Genomic DNA, 24,417 nt, shown 5'->3' on the forward strand with positions numbered 1-24,417 from the left:
ACTGCTGATCAACTAGTGAATTCCTCAATATGGTGGCATGGGCCAGAGTGGTTGACTAGAGAAAACAACACTTGGCCGCTATCGAAAATATCTTGTTCAAACCCTCCGGAAATTAAAGGAAAAAATGTTTTAATTGTAACTAATCCGGAAGAATGGGACATCTTTAAGAAATTCTCTTCTTTAACTAAACTAAAACGTGTAACTGCCTATGTATTAAGATTTCTAAATAATTGTGATAAATTAAAGACCAAAATATCAGGAAATTTAAACGTTGAAGAACTTGAATTAGCTTTGAAATATTTAATTGTATCGTCACAAAAATACAGTTTTCAGGCAGAACGAGAAGCTTTAATAAAAAATGGAAGTGTAAATAATAATAGTTCTTTAAAGGCTCTCAACCCGTTTTTACATGACCAATTAATACGAGTTGGTGGGAGATTGTCCACAGCAACACATTTAACTTTTCAACAAAGGCATCCTATTATTTTACCTGCAAGGCATAAGTTGACAGAATTAATAATACGTCACTATCATTATGCGAATTTACATGCAGGAGCACAAGCGTTACTAGCCGAAATAAGGTTAAAATTTTGGCCGATATTCGGTAAAAACACAGTGAAACGAATATTACATAACTGTATAATATGTTTTAGATGCCGCCCCGTCGTAGGCCAGCAAATTATGGGTAATTTACCTATGGACCGAATAACTCCTAGCAGGCCTTTCTCTGTAACCGGTTTGGACTACGCGGGTCCGCTCCAAATCAAAAGTGGAGTTCTGAAGAGAGCTCCTCTAATTAAATCGTATCTATGCATTTTTGTTTGTCTTGTTACTAAGGCTGTCCATTTAGAGCTAGTAACAGATTTATCTAGCGAAACTTTTTTAAATTGTTTGAAACGGTTTATATCTCGCAGAGGTCAACCCAAGAAAATATATTCCGACAATGCTTCTACTTTCAAAGGAGCATGTAATAAACTGGAGGAACTTTATGCCAGTTTGAGAAAAAATGATGACAAAATTCAGGAGTATTTAGCAAATAGGTCAATAGAATGGCATTTTATCGCTCCACGCGCACCAACGCAAGGAGGTCTGTGGGAAGCCGCAGTCAAATCTGCCAAATATCACTTGTATAGAATTACTAATTGTTCATCTTTAACTTTTGAGCTTTTTTATACTGTACTATGTCAAGTCGAAGCTTGTCTCAACTCCAGACCCTTAACACCACTGTCTAACGATCCTAATGATTTAAATCCTCTGACTCCTAACCATTTCCTTATGGGCACAAATGCATCTGTTATTCCAGAAGAAGATGTCCGAGATGTACCATACAACAGACTAAATCAGTATCAAAAAATGACAGAACTAATTCAATCTTTTTGGTTCAGGTGGAAAAAGGATTATCTGGGAGAGCTTCAACGGAGGAACAAATGGCAAACCAGCAACCAGAGGTCCCTCCAGGAAAATGATCTAGTTATTTTGAAGGAAGATAACTTACCCCCCACTCTATGGAAAATGGCTCGTATACTATCCTGCCATCCTGGAACTGATGGAATCACAAGGGTAGTCACCCTCCGGACATCACAAGGGACGTTCGTGCGACCAATTACAAAAATCTGTCTGCTACCCGTAGAGGACAACCTTGAACGCCAATGACTGCTTCGTTCAACAAAGGGCGATATGAAGAAACACCACGATCGTGCACTTTATGTTTTTTCGTTGCACGCCACAAACTGATGTAACCAAATTGATGACCCTGGCTCAAATTGATGAATCCTCGTGCAAAACTGATGACCCCTCGTGCACAAGGTTATTCTCATGGAAATCATAACAAGGAACCCATCCAGATGGAATTAGAAGATGAAGCCAATCAAGATTTGTGTTGTGTTGTTAAAAACTGAATCCTTTATATTTTATATGTATTTTGTTTTTTCTTTCAATGATTTTAGAATTTAAATTTTTTATTTTTTATTTTGGTTAATATTAATGTTTATAGTATGTAGTTATATAATTTTCTTTTATTAGAAAGAACCTTAATTGGTGAATTAAGTTTCTTTCGGGGGGTGCATGTATAATTTTCAGGGTAATTATGTACCATTAGTGACATCTATGAAAGCTAAATTATATTATTTATGAAAGGTTCGCGCCTTTGCTAATTGCTTGATTAAATTTTGTCAGTAAAGACGATCTCTGTTTTGCGGCCTATTGACGGCCGGCATAGTCCAGTGGTAACGCATTGGACTGCCATTCCGAAGGTCGCGGGTTCGAACCCGGCGTGCGCAAATAGATGTTATTTGATTAATTTGTGTTATTTCACAATTAATTAATTAAAATAATATATAGTATATTTGCGGCACGTTCCAGAGTGGAAGATACTACCAGTATCGCCCTGGTGTAAGACCACCATTCAGAATTGAAACGTTGCTCCAAATGGCTTTAGCCGTGTTTAGTGACTAGATCTGAATAGCCAGGTACTTCCCCACCTTCCTCTTTCCCTTCCCCACTTACCTTCAGCCTCACAACATCCCCCAATTGGGGATGCCATAGTCTCACTGGCTCCAGACGGGAGCAGTTGGGACTCTTGTGAGGTATTCACTATAAAAAAAATAAAAAAAAATATTGAATTTGAATGTCAACAGTCTTTTGTCAGGTTATAAAAAGGTGGTCTTTGTTTAAAAACAGCGCTCTTATTCATAAACAATCAAAGGTTTCACCTCTCCGAAATTACTACGGGAACTAGTACCTGTACCCAGAGTAGTTACTAAAAAGTGCTTAATCATACCTGTGAAATTGGAAGTTTATTGTCAAATAAAAAGTGATTCAGTTTAACTCTCAAGAATCTGAGTTATTATTCTAAGGACCCCAATTTATAACACATATATGTATTCAGTAAGAAGAAAAACAAGTAAGATTTTTAGTGTGACATTCTCTAAAATACTTTTTGATGGAGTTCAACAATTGAATTTTGTTCCTAATGCTTCTGATTTCTATTGGTAGGTTATTGAAAAAGAATTTTCCTTGGTGAGTATAATGGTGTTGTGCAAAAGAAGTGTTTAATTTGGGGCACACAAATACATGTTTAAGTCTAGTACGATTTTCAGTTATGAATGCGTATTTATCTTTTTCTTTTATAATTTGTGTAGCTGTCAGAAGTGATTTTTCGTCAAATATTGGTGAATTTCATCAACTTTCAAAGTATCCCCCTGAAATATTGGCAATGTTTATATCTATGATATATATCTCATTTTAAGCCTTATTTCCTCGTTTTGCACGTTATATAAAAACATGGTTACAAATCTCCAGTTCTAATTTACAATTATTTAAAAAGTAGCACCATGATTTTGACATCGTGAAATAGGCTCTCTGTATAATTCATCAAATGAATAAAATAAAGCCAACACGGCGACTATGCTTATTAATAATTGTAGACAGTTAATGTATCTTCCTAACGTTATACCAGTTTTTGTGGTAAATTTATTATATAGTATAATACAGTGATTTCAATTTTGACACGTCACGCACTCAAATTTTAAAAAATTATTTTCTAACCAAACTTTTGAAGAGAGCATAAAGTACAAAAAATTATTTTTCTATTACATTCTTGCATTTGTGGTTATCAAACAGGCCATAGAGAACATAAAAACGTAGAAAATATTCTATAAAGATATTTAAAACTGCCACTGGCGGCAATTTCAAATCACAAAAACGCTAATTTCGCGCATTTATAAAGTTTAAGATTTTTTAATAATTTATCTATCAATTCTAAAAATATAGAATAATTATTAAAACATAGGTGAATTCATTGGCTGTATAGCACTACAATCAGTTTTATGTCTCCGTATTAAAATTCGGAGGTTTGATTTTTTTAATGTTGGCGGAAAATATTCAAATTCGTCGCCAAAAAACCGCGAGCAATCGGAGAAAAAAGTTTTTTGACGCGCGATCGTTCGAGTGGTTAAGGTCAATCTACATAGAGTAAATCGGAATATGTAAAATGATGATAAATTTGTATATATATCAAACCTTTGTATGACCGTAGAATGCAAATAAAATCATAGTGATAATTTTATATCTAAACGCAAAGGTATCGAAAAAAAATGGGTGAGGGGAAAATAATTCATGGAACCAATAATTGATTTATTTATTAAGCCCTAATATCCTTTTAAATCAATATTACAGTTGTATGGTTACAATGAAAGAGCAGTATATTGATTTAAACATTGTTTACACACTTTGTCATAATAAAAATATATTCAGTTTATTGGTTTATTCATAATTTAAGAAAATTAATACATAATAATATCATTGTGCCTCGCTATAGAGTGAGATTCTGAGTATCGCTCTGGTGAGGGACCACCATTCAGAATTGAACATTGCTTGAATTGGCTTAGTTATGTTTAGTGACTAGATCTGGAAAAGCCTCTTTACAAAAAAATTGACAAAATATAATTAAGACATAAAAATAAAACGAGTTATTTAATGTGTACAATAAACAGGGAAAAATGAGAATACCTTTGCATTTGTTAACATGCATATTTCAATGATCAGAATTGAAATATACATATTAAATGTCCACCGAACCTTATCATATAGAACCTTTGAGGACAACATAACATGAGACGTGAGTATGCGGAAAGAAATGATTAAGTCCAGCCATCCAGGCCATCATAATTGATGTTCAAACAAATTTAATTAAATTTATAAATTTGAATTTCATAACTAAAAAACCAAAAAAGAAAAAAATTAAATAAAAAAATCCCTCAGCAAATCTATATTGTAGTGTGATATGGCTTCATGCAATCATAGCATAATGCCACATCACACACATCACACTTTGTAAGGGTCCTTTTGAATATGTTATTTATGTTGCACCACGCACATTTCACCTTTTTCCCGCTACGGACCACGAAGTGGTTGCCTTTCAGGATAGGTCGCAGAGTCTTTCCTTCAGCTATTAGGCCAATGGTCCGCACAGTCGTGTCAATTTGACTACGACAGAACAGCAGAAGGAGTTCATCCGCAACCTCACTCCTGAAGTTTCGGTACAAAATGCGTTTATTTTCCTTGCGGAGCTTTGAGCCGTACAATATATACGCATTCTGCACCGAAACGCTTAGTAGTCTCCTGAAAAGCTTCTTGTACCAGACCAGGTTTCGCTGTCGTTCAATGGGGAAGCCTGACAAAAGCTGATCTTTTCGGTCAACCCCCCCCATTACCTTGTTATAGTCTAGTACGAGTTGAGGTTTGTAAGTCCAGGTACCAAACTTTTCAACTGCCCCGATTTCTGCCTTATGGTAGGTGGACAACATACTTACCAGGTTTTTGTCCAACCAAACCATTACATTGAGGTCCCCGCAGTTCGAGTATACAACCTCACCTTCCCTCAGTTTGGTCCGGAGATGGGACTTAAATGCAGAGGGCACAAATTCTCGGTTTAACCGCAATGTGCCCATGCAATCCATCCCATTTCTTTTGAGGCATCGTGCCAATAATGGACTATTATAAAAATTGTCCATTATTAATGTATACCCCTTGTTAAACAGAGGGCTGGCCAGGTCGTATACTATCTTTGCAGTGGCCCCAACTGGGCAGATATTGTGAGCACCCAAAAAGTTGGCCTGTGTCATGTCGTCCGTCATATCTTCCGTTATGTCTTCCGTCATATCTTCCTGGTCCGGATTTGTCGGTTCAGCCTGTCTGGAAATGGTCTTCCCCGTATAAATTTGGAATTTCCAAAGATAGCCAGACTTGGACTCACAAAGCTCGTAAGACTTTATACCCGCACTGGCCGCTTTGGTTTTGATCATCTGGACGAATCCCAAACGGCCTTTATAGCAGAGTAAGGATTCATCCAGAGAGATGTCTTGCTCGGGCAGGTATAAAGTCTCAAACTTATTTGAGAGGTGGTCCAAGACGGGCTGAATCTTTTGTAACCTTCGCACAGATAATGGTGCATCAGAAGAAAGACTTTCATTGTTGGTGAAGTGAAGGAACTTTTTAATTAGAAGAAAACGATTATAATCCATGGCTCGGCTGAAATAAGGCATGGCGGTGAGTTTTTTTGAATAGAAGTAGTCTTTTTCAACAGGAAGGGGACTAATTCCTTGATACATTAAAATTGCCAAGAATACATACATTTCCTCTTTATTCGTGGGAGCCCATTTATTGGTACGCGCATGACGCTTAAATTGTTTTTTCGCAATCCATTGATCTGCATACCTGTTGGTCTCTCTCGCGATCAGTTCAACGAAATCTGCATCAAAGATTTTAAGAAAGGCATCCACAGGTTTGCCCATTTCGTCGGTATTGAAAGTTGGTCCCGGCGTGCCTGTGAAAGTCTCCCTTATCCCAGTAAAACGTAAGATATCATTAGACCAATCGAAAAAGTAACCTTCAGGCGGCAGAATCGAACGCATTGCCTCACTATCTACCTGGTCTTGTCTACTAAAGTCTATGGCCATAGCGGAGTTAGGTGAAACGTTGATAATATTATGATAAGGTATTGGTGGCATGCAGAAGGTATCCTCATCGCTCTCTTCGTGGTCGACGTCGCTCGCTTCGTCATCCTCGTCGCTCGATCTGTCCATATCCATTTCTGAAACAACAGAAAACCCAAATTAATTTAATGTGTCTATATTACGATAACCCACTGCCTCTGGTACGGCTTATGACTCGCAATACGATGGTCGCGGGATCAAATCAAATAAATTATATTTGAATAATTAGTGTTATTTTCACACAAAATTCATTTAAAATAATATATATTATATTTGCGGCACGTTCCAGAGTGGAAGATACCCATAGTATCGCCCTGGTGTAAGACCCCATTCAGAATTGAAACGTTGCTTGAAATGGCTTTTGACGGCCGGCATAGTCCAGTGGTAACGCATTGGACTGCCATTCCGAAGGTCGCCGGTTCGAACCCGGCGTGCGCAAATAAATTTTATTTGATTGATTTGTGTTATTTCACAATTAATTAATTAAAATAATAATTAAAATAATATATAGTATATTTGCGGCACGTTCCAGAGTGGAAGATACTACCAGTATCGCCCTGGTGTAAGACCACCATTCAGAATTGAAACGTTGCTCCAAATGGCTTTAGCCGTGTTTAGTGACTAGATCTGAATAGCCAGGTACTTCCCCATCTTCCTCTTTCCCTTCCCCACTTACCTTCAGCCTCACAACATCCCCCAATTGGGGATGCCATAGTCTCACTGGCTCCAGCTGAGGCTCTTGTGAGGTATTCATATAAAAAAAAATATAAAAAGTTAATCAAATACTTGAGGCGGGCAATGTCAGGAGTCAGAATAGCACAGTCAGGTAGGTATGGAATGAAGAAAAGAGTGTGTGTGCCAAGATCGAGTTGCATGGTGGTTCATCCTCTCTGCCTACCGAAATGGCGTGAAGGTAAGTTAGTTAGTTTTATAACTCACGGTTTCCAAGTACAGACTCTTCTAGTACAGCTGCCTCGTCCACGTTACTTTTTCTGCCCATGTCTGACTCTGAAATAAAAGACAACACAAATTTACAGTAGAATTTGGATATAATGACTTTGCATTTAACGGTCTACTGTTTTAAGTGACGATAATGTAAACTCTAGTAAGGTTTCATAGCTTTTAGTAGGAAAACGTATCTGTTTAAAGTGACCAACTACGTAAAGCGACCTATTTTAATGATAATTTGTCCGGTTACAAAACCCACCTACCAATACAGCCTCGCAACACAATGAGTCCCGTGAAGCGAAAGTGTTTTTTCAATTTAAGAAAAAAATGCTGTATTACACCGTTTAGAAGCCGGTGAATCAAATGTAATCCTCGCAAAGAAGTTCGGCATGTCTTATTTCTCACTCTGCAATACCCGTTACAGAAAAAAGATGTGTAATGATGCATCCACGACATAACAACAATACATTTTGTATGTTTGTTATGTGGAATTTTTAAGTACTATGCTTATTTCCTGCCAATATACCAACAGTGAAACTGTGCTAGGGATATCAATATAAAATATAGATAATTGATTTTATATTGAGCCCCTGGTATGACATTTCAAAAAATAAACTCACCGTTCCCAAACGCCGACAATTCTTCGTAGAATGGTACGTCCACCCACAGCTCGCTGTGATAGCCGGCTTCCGGAGAGAAGAGTTCCCCACTCCGCGATGTCCCAGGTAACGGCTCGGGAGATGCTGCACGGATAGGCATAATTGGTGCATTGGGAGCCGTTGATTGGGTCTGTGCGGGAGTGGACATCCACGGTGGTGGTACGGGTCGTGGCAACGGTGAAGGCGTCCCTTGTGAAAAGGGACACGTTGTTCTCTCCGGAGATGGAATTCTGAAAACATTTACATAAATCATAGAAAATTGTTCTCATTCACGTGTGAAACAGTAAGTACAGTATGTAAATAAACAATAAAATAAGAACTCTGTAAAATATGCACTGAATGTGCCAAATGCACAGAGCGCTGAACTTACCAACTCTCACTGTAAGAGTGGAACGCTGTCAGGAAAAAACAATAATATTGTACCAAGCATCTAAATACGATTACTTACTTTTGTTTAGTTTTTCTTGGAGGTGCGGTAGGGAGCAAAATGCGCGCCGCCTGCTTCTTGAATTTTCGGCTTTCCAGCTCTAGCCGGATGGAAGCAGGCAGGGCCCTAACAGCCTTTAGGGCCTTGACGCGATCCTCTCGCACCAGTAGCAAAGCAGGGTCGCTGTTTAAATAAATACAAATATATGATGAGTTCAACGGCCACAGCAAAGTACTTTCATAAAAAAACATTAAAAAATACTAACACTCCAGACGAGGCTGCAATTGCAGCTCTGCGTTGACGTCCACGTGCAGGTAGTCCGGCACCAGCTCGTACCCCACGTCTCCCTTTTCCTCTGCCTCCTCTTGCAGTCAGCACCGCTCTATAAATTTTAAATTGAAAACACTTAATGTAAGTACTTAAATGTTTAAATTTTGTTAAATATTGCACTAATATAAAATTTGAAAATAATTATTGGGTTGTGGAGTGATCCCTTTCCCTGGACGACAGCTGTTTCTGCACAAATTTGGTAAAAGTAAACAAATTAATTAATTCTACAACTAAATTACTAAATTTTTATTGTGTGACGAAGGCTTTACACCATTTTACATGTGAAAAAGAGTCAACTTTTTGACATATGACTTAAAATAATTGGTTAGCAAATATCTGTATTAATAATGAACCAATTCAAATAAAACTTATATATATCTCTTTGTTTTGAATCACTGTGATGGAATATCTATATTTCAAATGCGCGAGTGCAGTATTTAAGACATTATTGTAAATCAAAAACAGATGACGTCTTCAGTTGACGTAATCTTACACAAAAACTTCAACCAAAACAATATAATACAAACAAACGAATTAAAAACGCATTTCAAAGATAGATAAGTCAATCATGATTACACAGATATATAATTATGCGTTAAAAACCCAATAAATTAATTACTTACGGCATTTTAGGAAGAGTCCAAAATTTCGTGAATGTTGAAAATTTATAATTTTGTTTTTGACAGGACGCCATAAAAAAACCGCGAAAACTCGTTAAATAACACTTCAAAGACAACGGATAAGTTCATAGACAAAGAGAATATATTATCAGCTATTCGATAAAACAAGTAGCTGGCCATGGAAACGTTTTAAATAATTACAATAAATATTTTACGAATGGTAGAAAAATCGGTCCATTTTTGGACCGATATCAATCGCAGAAAAATAAAAGTGGTCGATTTTTCGACCGAAATCGTTCCAGTGGTTATTTGAATTTTTTATAAATAAGTTTTTAAATGTTGGAACTTTGAATTCTTCGAATATGCTGTCAGTTGGGAAGTCTGGAGGTTTTTTTAGTATAATTTTTATTATTAGTTTTTGAACAATTTCTATGGGGGTCAGATTAGTTTTGTAAGCTGCTCCCCAACTGATAATGGCATACTGAAGAATAGACTGTACTAATGCGTAGTATATTGAGTATAGGTTTTTTGTTGATAAGAAGTTTCGTATTCGTAAGAATATATGAATTAACTTCCTAACTCTTTTTATTGTATGGTCGATGTGATCTTTCCATTTTAGGTTTTTATCTATGATTATTCTAAGATATGTAATTTTATCCGCTATTTTCAGAAGTGAAAATTTTTGTTGGCAGTGATTAGTATCGTGTTGTGCGAGAGAATGATTATGTAAGAATATTTGAAGATTTGGAGGTACAATGTTAGTGTTAATTTCGAAAGGAATGACATATGTTTTATCACTATTTAACGACAAGAGGTTATTGTCAAACCATATTTTTAGATTATTTATGTCTTCTGTAGCTTTTAGAATAATTTTTTCCCAAGTTTTTTCTTTTATTATAAGGACTGTATCATCAGCGTAAGAGATAATTTGGCCATGCAATGGTTGAATAAATATGTCGTTTACATACAAAATGAACAATATTGGTCCAAGCACGGTGCCCTGTGGGATACCAAAATTTGATGTTTCTTGGTCGCTAGTTTGGTCATTTATTTTAACAAATTGTGCACGATTGTTCAAATAACTTTCTATCCATTGGACGGCTTTATCATTGATGTTATTTAATTTCAGTTTTTTGATAAGCTTTGCGTGTGAGATACTATCGAATGCTTTTCTTAGGTCTATGAATATTCCTGCGCATTTATTTCCTTCATCAAGTGCAGAGTATATAAATGATGTTACATTTGCTATTGCATCTTGTGTGCTTTTTGTTTTTAAGAATCCGAATTGATTGGAATGTAATATTTTATTGTTTTCTAGAAAATCAACAACCCTTTTTTTCACAATCTTTTCAAATATTTTTGCTATATTCGATATTAGTGATATCGGTCGATAATTTGAAACATTTTGCGGGTCGCCGGTTTTAAAGATAGGGGATATTATAGATTTTTTATAATTTGTTGGGAATATGCCTGTAGTCAGACTGAGATTGATAAGGTGGTTTAGTGGTTTCAGTAGATACATTTTCATTTCTTTAAGAATTTTCACAGAAATGTGGTCAAAACCTGGAGAGGATCCGTCTTTCATGCTTTCTATTACAAGTTGTATTTCAGTTTCGGTAGTTTTTTTAAAAGTGGATAGTGTATTTTGTTTTTGGGTATTAGTTGTTATAGTTTTTGGTGTGTGAACAGATTTAGTGATTTTATCAGCGAGATTGTTTCCTACTTTAGAGAAATAAGAATTAAAAATGTTTGCTGTTAGTTTTGGGTCTTTGGATACATCTATGATATTATTTTCATGTTTTAAATATTTTATAGAATTTTTTTGAAGTGAAACTTCTTTACGCGCGTCATGCAATTTCGAGGAGTAAAACCAACTCATGACCGAAACGAAAATGCGGGACCGATTAAAGTTCATTTGATGTAGTAAAAGTTTTGAAGTAAAATATAAATGCTTCTTAGCTCATCTCGACAACTGGCGTTGGTGGTGTAATGGTCAGCATAGTTGCTTTCGAAGCAGTTGATCCGAGTTCGATTCTCGGCCATGGAATATTATTTTTTTGTTTTTAAGGAATTTTTTTTTTTTAATGGTTGACCATAATATCAATCCACTAAGTAATATTTTAGGCCTGTAGCATAATTGAAAAGTTAAAGAATGATATAAAATTTTTTATGATGTTAACGATAAAAAAATGAAAAAAAACATAAAATTAAAATAAAAAATGGGCCAACGGCACGCGGTGTTCCCAAGCGGTCACCCATCCAAGTACTGACCGCGCCCAATGTTGCTTAACTTCGGTGATCGGACGAGAACCGGTGTGTTCAAAATGGTATGGTCGTTGGCAAAAGTTAAACAATATTAATTTCTATTCTACCTGCCAATAAATATATGAAAATTAGTATAAAAAAGCCCTAATAATATTGAAAAAATTAGCAAGGTGTGTGCGAGGTTGATAAAAATAATCATTACATACGCGCTTGAAAAAGATCGTAATTACATTAATAAGTTTGTAGGAATTTTTTTTTTCAATGGTTGACCATAATATCAATCCACTAAGTAATATTTTAGGCCTGTAGCATACTTGAAAAGTTAAAGAATTTTATGATATTATTAATTATAGTAATGATAAAAAAATAAAAAAAACATGAAATTAAAATAAAAAATAGGCCAACGGCACGCGGTGTTCCCAAGCGGTCACCCATCCAAGTACTGACCGCGCCCAATGTTGCTTAACTTCGGTGATCGGACGAGAACCGGTGTGTTCAACATGGTATGGTCGTTGGCAAACGCTAAACAATATTAATTTCTACTCTACCTGCCAATAAATATATGAAAATTAGTATAAAAAAGCCCTAATAATACTGAAAACATTAGCAAGGTGTAAATATTATATACCTAGTTTAACTCACTCTCCTAACTCATCTTCGCTGTCTACAGGCAGAGCGCACGACTGTGGTCGTGAAGAACCGAGGTTCGATCCCCGCTTTAACTAATTTTTTTTTTCTTTTTTTATAACTTTTAATTTTTTTTATCACATGCTACTTATAAATATGTCAATAGACAGAAAAAAAGAGAGAATGAAATGAAAAGAGAGAGAGAGAAGAATACTAGAAGTTTCACTTCTGTCTTGCGTAGGCTTGACACACCCATTTTTTTTCTTATTTTCAATTGCATAATTTACCGTTTTCCAAATAACTTTTAGATTGTTTTCTGAAGTAGAGATTATTTTTTTAAAGTAGTCGTCTTTACTTTTTTTAATTAAAGCTGTTAATTTATTTCTATATTTTTTGAGAACTATCTTAGGATTTTCATCGTGTGGATTTTTAATTGTATTTTTATATAGCCTTTCTTTTTCTCTGATAGATTTTATTAGGCCACAAGTGATCCAAGGTTTTATACGTCTGAATTTTGAATTCGTGTATAATGAGACCTCTGTTGTGGAGGTTTCAATATGATCCATAATTTGTTTTTCAAACATATTTGAGCATTGTTCGACATCGTTAGATTGTAGTATCGTACACCAAGTTTCTGCTTTCTATTTTTTCTCTAAAGTGGCAATATTTGTGGTTTTTTTAATAGTTATTGGAGCCTTAATTTGTGATTTTATTTCATTATCATACAATAATAAGCAAGTGTGGTGGTCAGTAATATTCGTTTGCCAAATCATTGTTTTGATTTTATATAGGTTTTGTAATTTTATGTTTATCCAAATATGATCTAAGCAAGACGATTTTTGTCCGTGCATTTCTCTAGTATTTTTGTTTATGCATGATTTAAAATCTAATTCAGTCATACAATTTAGGAACTCATTTTTGAAAATATTTTCTGATTTTTCGTTAATGTTAATATTAAAATCACCCGCGATAAAACAGGTTTTATTTTTAAGCGGTAGTAATATATTTTTCAGTTGAGTTATAAAATGTGAAATATTTGATTCGTGTGTTCTGTAAATGGCAATTATGTGATAAATATATTTATCGAGTTTAATTTCGATTTGAATACAGTTAGTCAGTAATATTGGGTGTTCTAAAGTCGTGACAATACTGAATTTGGTGTGAACGAATATTGCGATTCCACTATTTTTATTGATATTTATTTTAGTTGGGATGTATGTATAGTTAGGAAGCTGAAAAGCTGGTGACTCATCATTTGTAAATGTCTCTGTTAATATTATACAGTCTGGTTGTAATATTAGATTATTGATTTTAATAATAAATTCATCAAAATTTTGAAACATACTACGAATATTTTGGTGTAATATGAATAAACCGTTAAATTTGTATGGGAAAAAATCATTACATGTCTCTGTGCTTGCACATTCGTATTCATGGATTTTGTAGAAATTTTCTATTTGGCTAGCTATAAAATCATCCATTTAAAATTAATTTTAATTCATTTAGAGCAATTGATAGCACATACATCCATAAGCTTGCCAAAACTATGAAGAATTAAATTAAAAGAATTACGCTCCGTTATTATAATTATATCGGTATCGTGTCTATTAGTGAATAAAGTGTACTTATATCTGTTGCGAATGTATAACATGAGCATATAAATAATACATAACATAAGCATATAAATAATATAAAATATAAGCATAAAGAGAAAATAAAACATGAGCTTAAAGAGATTAAAAAACATAAGCATATAAAGAAAATAAAACATAAGCATATAAAATATACCAGTGATATATGGATTTGGTTGTTGCGGATATTTAACATAAGCGTGAAAAGTATGCATAACATTGGCATAAGTATACAGAGTATGCATATAGTTGTTGCGAGTATATATCACGAGCATATAAAGCATAAGCATATAAAGCATATAGAACATAAGTATATAGAGAAAATAAAACATAAGCATAAGCATGTAAAGTACACAGGTGTTATAGGGATTTAGTTGTTGTAAGTATTTTACATAATTATAGCAGGCATATAGTGTAACTATGAATTGAAGATACATAGTACAAGATTTATATTGGTTAATGCTAAAACTAAATGTAGTGTTTGGGTAAAGAGATAAAAGAAAACTAGAGAAATACAAATTAAATAATTTAAATTCCCCTGTAACCATATACCTGTGCCCTTCTGTTTCATATAATAGGTTGAGATTAATAGTTAAAATAGTGATGTTAATGAATTTTGAGTAAAGTAAAAAATATTTTATCAACATAAATACAATAGTTACAGTTCTTTTACAAGTTATTGGGTGTGTGAGATAAGATGTGTTTGTTTTTGTCATTGATAATAATGACTGGTGTTCCAATATCTCTACGGACGTACACTTGCCCTCCACGGGTCCAGGCGAATTTATATAAGTTTTCCCGTGTAGCCTTACGTGCAAGGAACCACAAGTGTTTCGCACGAAACGTCAGGTGTTCCGAGACGTATATGTGAGAGCGAGGTCCTGCAATTCCAACGAGGGTGGTGTTGAGTTTTTCCTCTCTATTGTTAGCTTGTTTGTTGAACTTTTTTATGTCTGACAGGAAAACATCACGGTCAATACTGGTTTTAAATGATATAATTATGGGCCTACATTGGTCTTTAGGTATTTTTTGGGATATGCTGTAAGCTGCGTCAATCCTGTTCATTTCCACGTTTGAATTAGTAGTTTTTTGGATGTTGAATATGAGGTTATTTAAGTTTTCCCCATTATTTTCCGGGATCCCCCTGATTTCAGCGTTTTTAGACCTATTTAGCCTGTCTATTTGCTCCATTTGGTTTTCTAATACTTCAATTCTTGCTTCAAGGCCGGTGTTCTTTTTCTCAAGCTTGTTATTAGTGTCCTCAAGCTCGTGGACGCGAAGAAGAATGTCCTCATATTGCTTGCTCATCCCCGCTACAGTGGCAAGAATTTGCGTGTTTTGTTCGAGTAGTTTGGCGAGTAGTTCACTATCAATAAGTGAACTGCCACTGGGTTTGACAGTCGGTGTGACACAAATGCATTGTTTACATTTTATGAGGGCACGCCGCTCCTTAGAGAGGCGACGGTAGGTACTTTCCGTCACACCTCCACATTGCAGATGGAATGTCTCCTTGCAGGTTACGCACACAAAAATAGACTCGTCTGAAAGTGTTGGTTCGGAACATTTTTGACAGGTATTATTCATGTTGATGATGTATGATATGTTGATGATGTTTCACTGTTATTTTACGTTATTTGTAATAGGCAGTAAAAGTTTTGCTATAAGCAGTCACAGTTCTTAGCACAGATAAACACTGGATTGAACTGTCACTGTCAAATGTCACTTGATCGAAAATTAAGACACTCGTAATCGCTGTAGAATTAATGAATTATAACCAAGTTTGAAGTTTGTACACTAAATGTGACCCAAGGAATCACCTCCAATACATTTAATTTTCAGTATGACGGTTTTAAATATAGATTTTATGATTTTATCGGTAGAGCAAATATCGTGGTATACACTGTTTATTGTTGTATTGAATATAATCCAACAATAAACAGTGTATACCACGATAAGTTGGAGAATTAATATTGGAAATAAGATTACTTTCCGCCATTGCACATAATTAGTCATCACACTGTCTATGCTTTACTTCTCCTATTGTATTTATATTCATGTCCCCGATTAGCATGTATTGTGGAGACTCTCCAGGAAAGGGTGGATGTCATTGAACGATGGAGACCTGTATATAGCTAGGATACATAAAGTCTTATTTATGTTGATTTTTAAGCAATTACACTGATGTATGTCTATTTCTTGAACAAGAGAATTTAATGTGATATCGATATAAACTACCACTCCGCTATTTTGATTAATATGTGTTGTTGTGTGATATTCATTATAGCCTGAAATTTGTTTGGTGATATAAGAATCACTTAATCTGCATTCAGTGAAAATTATTACATGGAACTTTACCACAGATTTTATTTCATCCATAAATAAAATAAAGTCGTCCAAATTATCCATAGTTCTAATATTCTGATGAACAATATTAATTTTATTAGATCCCCAGTCGAATTGCATAATTTTATAACTATCTTCACAGATTATTTCAGTAGTCGGCATTGTGATACTATCGATTACATCATGTTGGTTATATATCATTCGAATTTATATTTATATTACTCTTTGTTTGTGATAAGTGCGTTAAAATAAAGTAAACAGTTGCAATGCTTTTTGAAATGTATAAATATGTAGTTAGAAAGGAGCCTGAGAATTTGCAGTAAATTTCTTTCCAAGTTTTACATAATTTAAAATAAATATAAAAGTATACAATACAGAATATTGTATATTATATAAAGCATTGTACTCACAGGAGTTAATAAACTCATTGCGGGAATGATACGCATTACATGAAACATATAGCTGTATGTATTAAATGGACATATGATGGGACATACACAACATTATTATTTCAGATAGTCATTAATAAGATGAAGTTTGAGCATGTTAGTTTGGGTCTTTTTACATTGACTTGCACATTTGATCTCGTTGGGTAGTTGATTATATTTTGTGTGAGCTATGTATTCTTATATATTATTAATTATATATTACATATTATTAATATCGAGATAATTATATAAAGCATTGACAGTGAACCTTGGGTAAGAACAGATGCAATTTTTTTTTTTTGCTGTTGGTGGTTATGTGGTTACATGGCGAGAGTATGCAAAAACATGAGTATAAAATACTATTAACGAAATGATCAACATTTTCCTTAAAGAATAATAAGAAGGCTAGAATTTTGACCAAGTAAGGTAATTGGTAAGTATTGTAAGGATATTTGAAAGTGAGATAAGCAACTATTACAATAATTATGCTGATACATAAGAAGACTATTAGAGAAAATAAGAGTATATTATTTTGAGTATGTGAATTGTTAATAATATGACTCATGCAAAAGCATGCATGGAAAGTAATATTTACAGAATAATCTACTTTTATCTTAAGGAATGTTAAAAAATCGTGAGTTAGGTATATAATAAGATTTGCAATTATTATAATAATTTTGCTGGTACAAAAAAGCTACTAAAGAAGGTAAGAATGCATTATTTTTATTTATATTATTTTGTATATTTTGGGTATATGAATTGTTAATAGCGTTATTACTTAAGTAAAAGCTGGCAAGGAAAATATTATTTACGGAATGACATATTTTTATCTTAGACGGCATTAAGAAACTTGAGTTTTTGCCAAAGGAGGAAACATATAATAGGAATAGTAAATAGTGAAGATTAGCAATTATTATAACAATTATTGTGCTGATGGAAGAAAACACTACTAAAAGGAGTTGAAATCCATTATTTTGGGTATTTGCATTATTTTTTGTGGTGAGATTCATATAAAAACTTGCGATGCAAATAATATTAATTGAATGATTATCGTTTTGCAGCACAGTAAAGGTTAATGTTGGGATACCATTTATCATCAGTCATAGTAGTTGACGTTTTTCTCTATCAAGATCAAGGACATTTTTTATCGTAATAATTTTGGAGGTATCAGTTTGTCTTAGTAGAATACGCCCAGAAGTCGTCCAAGAGTGTTTAAAGTTATTTTCTCTAGCAAATTTTTTAGTTTGAGAGAGTAGAAATTTTCTTTTTTGTGTTAGGTGTTCAGACACATAAATCCGGTTGGCTTCTTGCCATAGTCCCAAGTCCGCTGTATTTAGTTTATTTGTGCCGGTGGTAGCGGATTTTTTATATGCTTTGATTTTGTTTAAGAAGTCATCACGAGATGTAATATTGTTGAACGTCACTATTATGGATCTGGGATTTTTCTCGGACAGTTTCGGTCCTAGCCTATATATTTTTGTAATTTCAGATTGCAAGGGTGTAGTGGTATCTCCGTAATTAATAATCATTGATATTTTTTTTTAGGGTTTCAATATTATTTTCGGTGTTAGATTCTGGAATACCTCTTATATCGATATTGCATATTTGGGCTAGGTACTCCAGCCTGTCAATTTTGTCTTCTTGTTGGGAGATAGTGTTTTGTAGGGCAGAATTTTGCGTATTTACTTCGATCATATCAGTATTGACTTGTTTCTGTGATCTTTCGATCTCGATTATACGCTTTTTCAATTCATCGTGTTGTTCCGATATAAATTGAATTGAATTTATGATTTCTTTGTTTTGCGATATGATTGATTCATATTTTTGGGTATATGAATCAAATTTTTTTTCCACAAATTCCATTATAGCTGTTTTAAAATTGGACAGTTCTTCAATAAATAGTTCAGAGGTGAGAAGACCTTTGATGTTTTGGAATTTGTCAGTGCCGCTTGACTGACTGTTTGCAGATTTTGATGGTTGTATTGTCTGCTTGGCATGTTTGACGATAGATGGCTCTTGATCATTTGATATCTCACATAACAAGGTTTTAGTTTTGTTATTTTTTAAACTTTTAAGGCACTTTTTGCATTTCCACTGTATATTTCTAGCTGCATGGCATGAGGTTTCCACATACTCAGCGCAAGTAAGATTGTAGGTGTTTTCACAAATAGCACAAGATATGAAATCAGCTGGAGTGTCAATGTTTTTATCACAAGCGATGCACTGTGTATTCATGGTGAATTTAATATAAAAAAGTGATTTCACGATTGATAATATTGATTATATGATGTTAGTAGTGATAGTTTCACGTAAGTTTCTAGAAATATGGCACTTTTGTGTTTTATAGAGGCTGGCTCGTTTCAAAATAGTTTGACAGTTTGTGTCAGTTTTTTGTGAAGACCACTGGAAATAACGCTACTTCACGAGATAAAAAGCACTGGTTAGATGCGCGGTCTTTGATTAAGGATAGTTGAGTACTTTAAGCTTAGTTCACTATTGATTTTTTGTGGTTTTTTTATTAATTTAACGCAGACATAAAAATACGTCAACACTGTTTGATATAGCATATACCAAGATATTTGATATTTTCCGTTAGTGTGATTGGAGGACAATTGCATGGGGTGCTCGCTGAGTGACAGGGATGTATGTTAAGGTAGATGTTTTTGGAGAGTTGGCCTCTCGAGTTTTTGCTGAAGGTTATGAATTTAGTCTTATCTATATACAAAGTTAATAAGTTAGGGTCAATCCATTTTAGTAGTATTTACGCCAACTTCTGCTATATCTCGAGATAGGATGGATGTTTTCAGTTTTTGAGCTATAAGGTACCTGGCGATGCTAAAATTTTTGCCGCACATTTTCAAAAACCATTAACACATTTGAAAAAAAAACTATATAACAAAAAGGCAACATAGGATATCCTTTTAGATGTCTTTCTGGGTATTTTTTTAAACACGTTTGTATTTTTTTTCAATTGAGAACTGAAGAAGGTACTTTCTGGAATTTCCTACAAATAAGTATTCTATCCAATTCTCGCACGGAAAGTTTTGAACGTGATTTGCAGATTCTGTGTTGTGTACCACAGTTTTGAACATGGGACATTTTTTGTAATTTAACGACTATAGATACATAAATATTTAACAGTAGGTATTATATTTTAAATCATCGTTGGTTACCATATCAGAAAAGAGGAGTTCTTGTGCCTGATAAGGGAGACATGATTCTTACATAGGTTTTATATTGTAATAATATGTTTGTATTGAATACAGATTTTCCAATGTAATGTTTGATTTAAGTTTTATTGAAAAAAAAATTATTTGTTCTGATTGGTTGACAATATAGAAGGGAGATTATTGTAATTTTTTATGGCTTGGTAAATATTATGGTTTTTCATTTGTATTGTTTTAAAATTTGGTGTGATAAATTGATTTATATTTCTCATTAGTTTGTAAAATTCTTACGGTGCCTGTGTTCTACTAGAACACAGACAAGGAATTGCATGTTTTTGCTTGTCACTGTCAGTTTATGAACTAGTGTTGAAAGGCATCAAATTACTTTCTGAAAATGATTGAATTCAGATTAAAGTCTCTACAATCAAACAGAAATGTTTATTGCTTTTTTTAATTTTTTGTTGAAAAATGTATTAATTTTTTAAGCTACTTATGTGAAAAAAATACATCAATAAATAAAATGAAAATATTTAATAAAAACATGCAGCTTCACAAATCTTACAATAATAGTCTGTGCTTGTATACGTCATAATGATATTATAAATAGATTAAAAACATAATCTCGCTTAGCGACACCTATGGTATGTTGCGAAAATAATTTCCTAAACCAATGTTCAGAACCTTTTTGCCATCTATCGTTGGAATAACAAACTATGATGAAAAGCTCTTTATAATCAATGGTTTCTGTAATTTGATAAAATATAATATATTATTTCAGCAGTTAGTTCCGTTTGTAAACCAAAGACGGATTCTTAAATAAAAAGTGCCTACAACATTCAAAATTCCAATCCTACCGAGTCTGAACTCGACTTAAGGTTAAACGGGACTATCGTTTTATTCTACATGTTCGTAGATGGCGTTTGTTAGTTTATTTTATTAAATTACGCTTTTTCAAGGTATTGCCTTACAATACTAAGACAAATTATTGTTTTGCGCCCATAACTACGAAATATGTATAAGTAGTTTTGAACGCATAAAACGCAAACCTTTCGAGAAACTAACTAACGAACTATCGAACTGTCACGCTGTTTCTTCGTAGGAGTAGGCAGAGAAGACGCCAAACAACTATTTCTTGGTGCATACTCTTTGCCTAATTCCCATTAAAACATCGTTTCATAGATACCCTTCTATTATTCTGACTCTTGACATGGCACGAATCAAGTATCCGATTCACTTGGTCGTGCCATGTCTTCCTTTTGCTACCATTCACGTATATTCTCCTTATACTCCTTTCTTCATTCATCCGCTCTACATGCCTAAATCGACTAAGTGTTCACTTGAAAGGTAATTCTGATTGTTTTGGCAAAAAAAAGCATTATTATTAAGAAAATAATCGGCAACATTTAGTTTGTGTTTAGTAGGCCATGCTCCTGAGGCAAATATTTAAAAATACGTCAAAAATCCTACATTTATCATTATATCATATAAATAACTAGTGAACCCCGCAATGAATTGCTATTGATAATGTTTTTGTCAGGCGTTTCCGACTTTTTCCACCATTCTCTTACTGTATACCACAATGTTTCTGTAAAAAAACTATATTACATCGACTTAAATTCCACTGTATTTCATTCCAGTGCAGAGATATTGAATGAAGTATTCCTCGGGCGTCCCCGACTTCTTGCTACCATTCAAACCTCTCTCTGAACACTGCTGGCATTAATACAAACAAACTGTGAAATTATCAGAGATATCGGTCACAGAGATATCGGTCACAGAGATATCGGTCGACAGCTATTTTGTTTTTTGCGAGCACAAACATACGCAGGTTAAATATATGATAATGATAATATATTATACCCACATAAAGAAAATAACCGTCTAAAGCGACACCTATGGTATGTTGTAAACATTATTTCCTCAACCAATGTTCAGAACCTTTTTGCCATCTATCGTTCGAATAATAAACTACACTAAAATGTAACTTAGAATTGCAATAGCAATATTTATTTATACATCATGCTGATGGACTTGAATATATAATACAATTTATTAATCCAGCTTGTTTATTTTTTTTGTAAATCAAAGAGAATTTTTTGTATAAAAAGTGCCAATACCACGCAAAATTCCATTTATAATTATTTTTTTTAGTTTTACATTATCCATCCTCATACTACGATACTCCATCCATTGATCTGTCAACTGTCAACAGGACACCGGTGTCCTAACGATGGTACTCCCAACTGTCTGAAGCCAGTGAGACTATGGCATCCCCGACTGGGGTATGTTGTGAGGTAGTGAGGAAGGGAAGGAGATAGAGGAAGGTGGGGCAGTACCTAGCTATTAGTGTTACATGATCCATCCCCATACTACTATACTCCATCCATTGATCTGTCAACTGTCAACAGGACACCAGTGTCCTAACGATGGTACTCCCAACTGTCTGAAGCCAGTGAGACTATGGCATCCCCGACTGGGGTATGTTGTGAGGTAGTGAGGAAGGGAAGGAGATAGAGGAAGGTGGGGCAGTACCTAGCTATTAGTGTTACATGATCCATCCCCATACTACTATACTCCATCCATTGATCTGTCAACTGTCAACAGGACACCGGTGTCCTAACGATGGTACTCCCAACTGTCTGAAGCCAGTGAGACTATGGCATCCCCGACTGGGGTATGTTGTGAGGTAGTGAGGAAGGGAAGGAGATAGAGGAAGGTGGGGCAGTACCTAGCTATTAGTGTTACATGATCCATCCCCATACTACTATACTCCATCCATTGATCTGTCAACTGTCAACAGGACACCGGTGTCCTAACGATGGTACTCCCAACTGTCTGAAGCCAGTGAGACTATGGCATCCCCGACTGGGGTATGTTGTGAGGAAGTGAGGAAGGGAAGGAGATAGAGGAAGGTGGAGCAGTACCTAGCTATTAGTGTTACATGATCCATCCCCATACTACTATACTCCATCCATTGATCTGTCAACTGTCAACAGGACACCGGTGTCCTAACGATGGTACTCCCAACTGTCTGAAGCCAGTGAGACTATGGCATCCCCGACTGGGGTATGTTGTGAGGTAGTGAGGAAGGGAAGGAGATAGAGGAAGGTGGGGCAGTACCTAGCTATTAGTGTTACATGATCCATCCCCATACTACTATACTCCATCCATTGATCTGTCAACTGTCAACAGAACACCGGTGTCCTAACGATGGTACTCCCAACTGTCTGAAGCCAGTGAGACTATGGCATCCCCGACTGGGGTATGTTGTGAGGTAGTGAGGAAGGGAAGGAGATAGAGGAAGGTGGGGCAGTACCTAGCTATTAGTGTTACATGATCCATCCCCATACTACTATACTCCATCCATTGATCTGTCAACTGTCAACAGGACACCGGTGTCCTAACGATGGTACTCCCAACTGTCTGAAGCCAGTGAGACTATGGCATCCCCGACTGGGGTATGTTGTGAGGTAGTGAGGAAGGGAAGGAGATAGAGGAAGGTGGGGCAGTACCTAGCTATTAGTGTTACATGATCCATCCCCATACTACTATACTCCATCCATTGATCTGTCAACTGTCAACAGGACACCAGTGTCCTAACGATGGTACTCCCAACTGTCTGAAGCCAGTGAGACTATGGCATCCCCGACTGGGGTATGTTGTGAGGTAGTGAGGAAGGGAAGGAGATAGAGGAAGGTGGGGCAGTACCTAGCTATTAGTGTTACATGATCCATCCCCATACTACTATACTCCATCCATTGATCTGTCAACTGTCAACAGAACACCGGTGTCCTAACGATGGTACTCCCAACTGTCTGAAGCCAGTGAGACTATGGCATCCCCGACTGGGGTATGTTGTGAGGTAGTGAGGAAGGGAAGGAGATAGAGGAAGGTGGGGCAGTACCTAGCTATTAGTGTTACATGATCCATCCCCATACTACTATACTCCATCCATTGATCTGTCAACTGTCAACAGGACACCGGTGTCCTAACGATGGTACTCCCAACTGTCTGAAGCCAGTGAGACTATGGCATCCCCGACTGGGGTATGTTGTGAGGTAGTGAGGAAGGGAAGGAGATAGAGGAAGGTGGGGCAGTACCTAGCTATTAGTGTTACATGATCCATCCCCATACTACTATACTCCATCCATTGATCTGTCAACTGTCAACAGGACACCAGTGTCCTAACGATGGTACTCCCAACTGTCTGAAGCCAGTGAGACTATGGCATCCCCGACTGGGGTATGTTGTGAGGTAGTGAGGAAGGGAAGGAGATAGAGGAAGGTGGGGCAGTACCTAGCTATTAGTGTTACATGATCCATCCCCATACTACTATACTCCATCCATTGATCTGTCAACTGTCAACAGGACACCGGTGTCCTAACGATGGTACTCCCAACTGTCTGAAGCCAGTGAGACTATGGCATCCCCGACTGGGGTATGTTGTGAGGTAGTGAGGAAGGGAAGGAGATAGAGGA

At 35.4% G+C, this 24,417-nt stretch overlaps 1 protein-coding gene and 2 non-coding genes across 3 annotated transcripts; all 3 read right to left on the reverse strand.

Moving 5' to 3' along the window:
- Positions 1-2,769: 2,769 nt before the first annotated feature.
- LOC149416059 (uncharacterized) lies at positions 2,770-9,531 on the reverse strand. The gene is made up of 8 exons (XM_089641867.1): positions 9,482-9,531; positions 8,794-8,910; positions 8,550-8,711; positions 8,063-8,331; positions 7,434-7,502; positions 6,389-6,592; positions 5,527-6,100; positions 2,770-2,779 (listed from the first exon to the last, which is right to left on the reverse strand). The coding sequence occupies exons 1-8, from the start codon at positions 9,484-9,486 to the stop codon at positions 2,770-2,772; spliced, it is 1,410 nt and encodes a 469-aa protein (XP_089497993.1). The 5' UTR covers positions 9,487-9,531.
- A 2,169-nt stretch (positions 9,532-11,700) lies between these two features.
- On the reverse strand, positions 11,701-11,819 carry LOC149416060 (5S ribosomal RNA). The gene has a single exon (XR_016303740.1). It is a non-coding gene; the product is annotated as a 5S ribosomal RNA (ribosomal RNA).
- Positions 11,820-12,141: 322 nt separating this feature from the next.
- Positions 12,142-12,260, reverse strand: LOC149416061 (5S ribosomal RNA). The gene has a single exon (XR_016303718.1). It is a non-coding gene; the product is annotated as a 5S ribosomal RNA (ribosomal RNA).
- Positions 12,261-24,417: the final 12,157 nt, after the last annotated feature.

The sequence above is a fragment of the Hesperophylax consimilis genome, chromosome 17 (assembly GCF_061612785.1).
Source record: "Hesperophylax consimilis isolate HC1 chromosome 17, BYU_Hcon_1.0, whole genome shotgun sequence".
Taxonomy (NCBI): domain Eukaryota; kingdom Metazoa; phylum Arthropoda; class Insecta; order Trichoptera; family Limnephilidae; genus Hesperophylax; species Hesperophylax consimilis.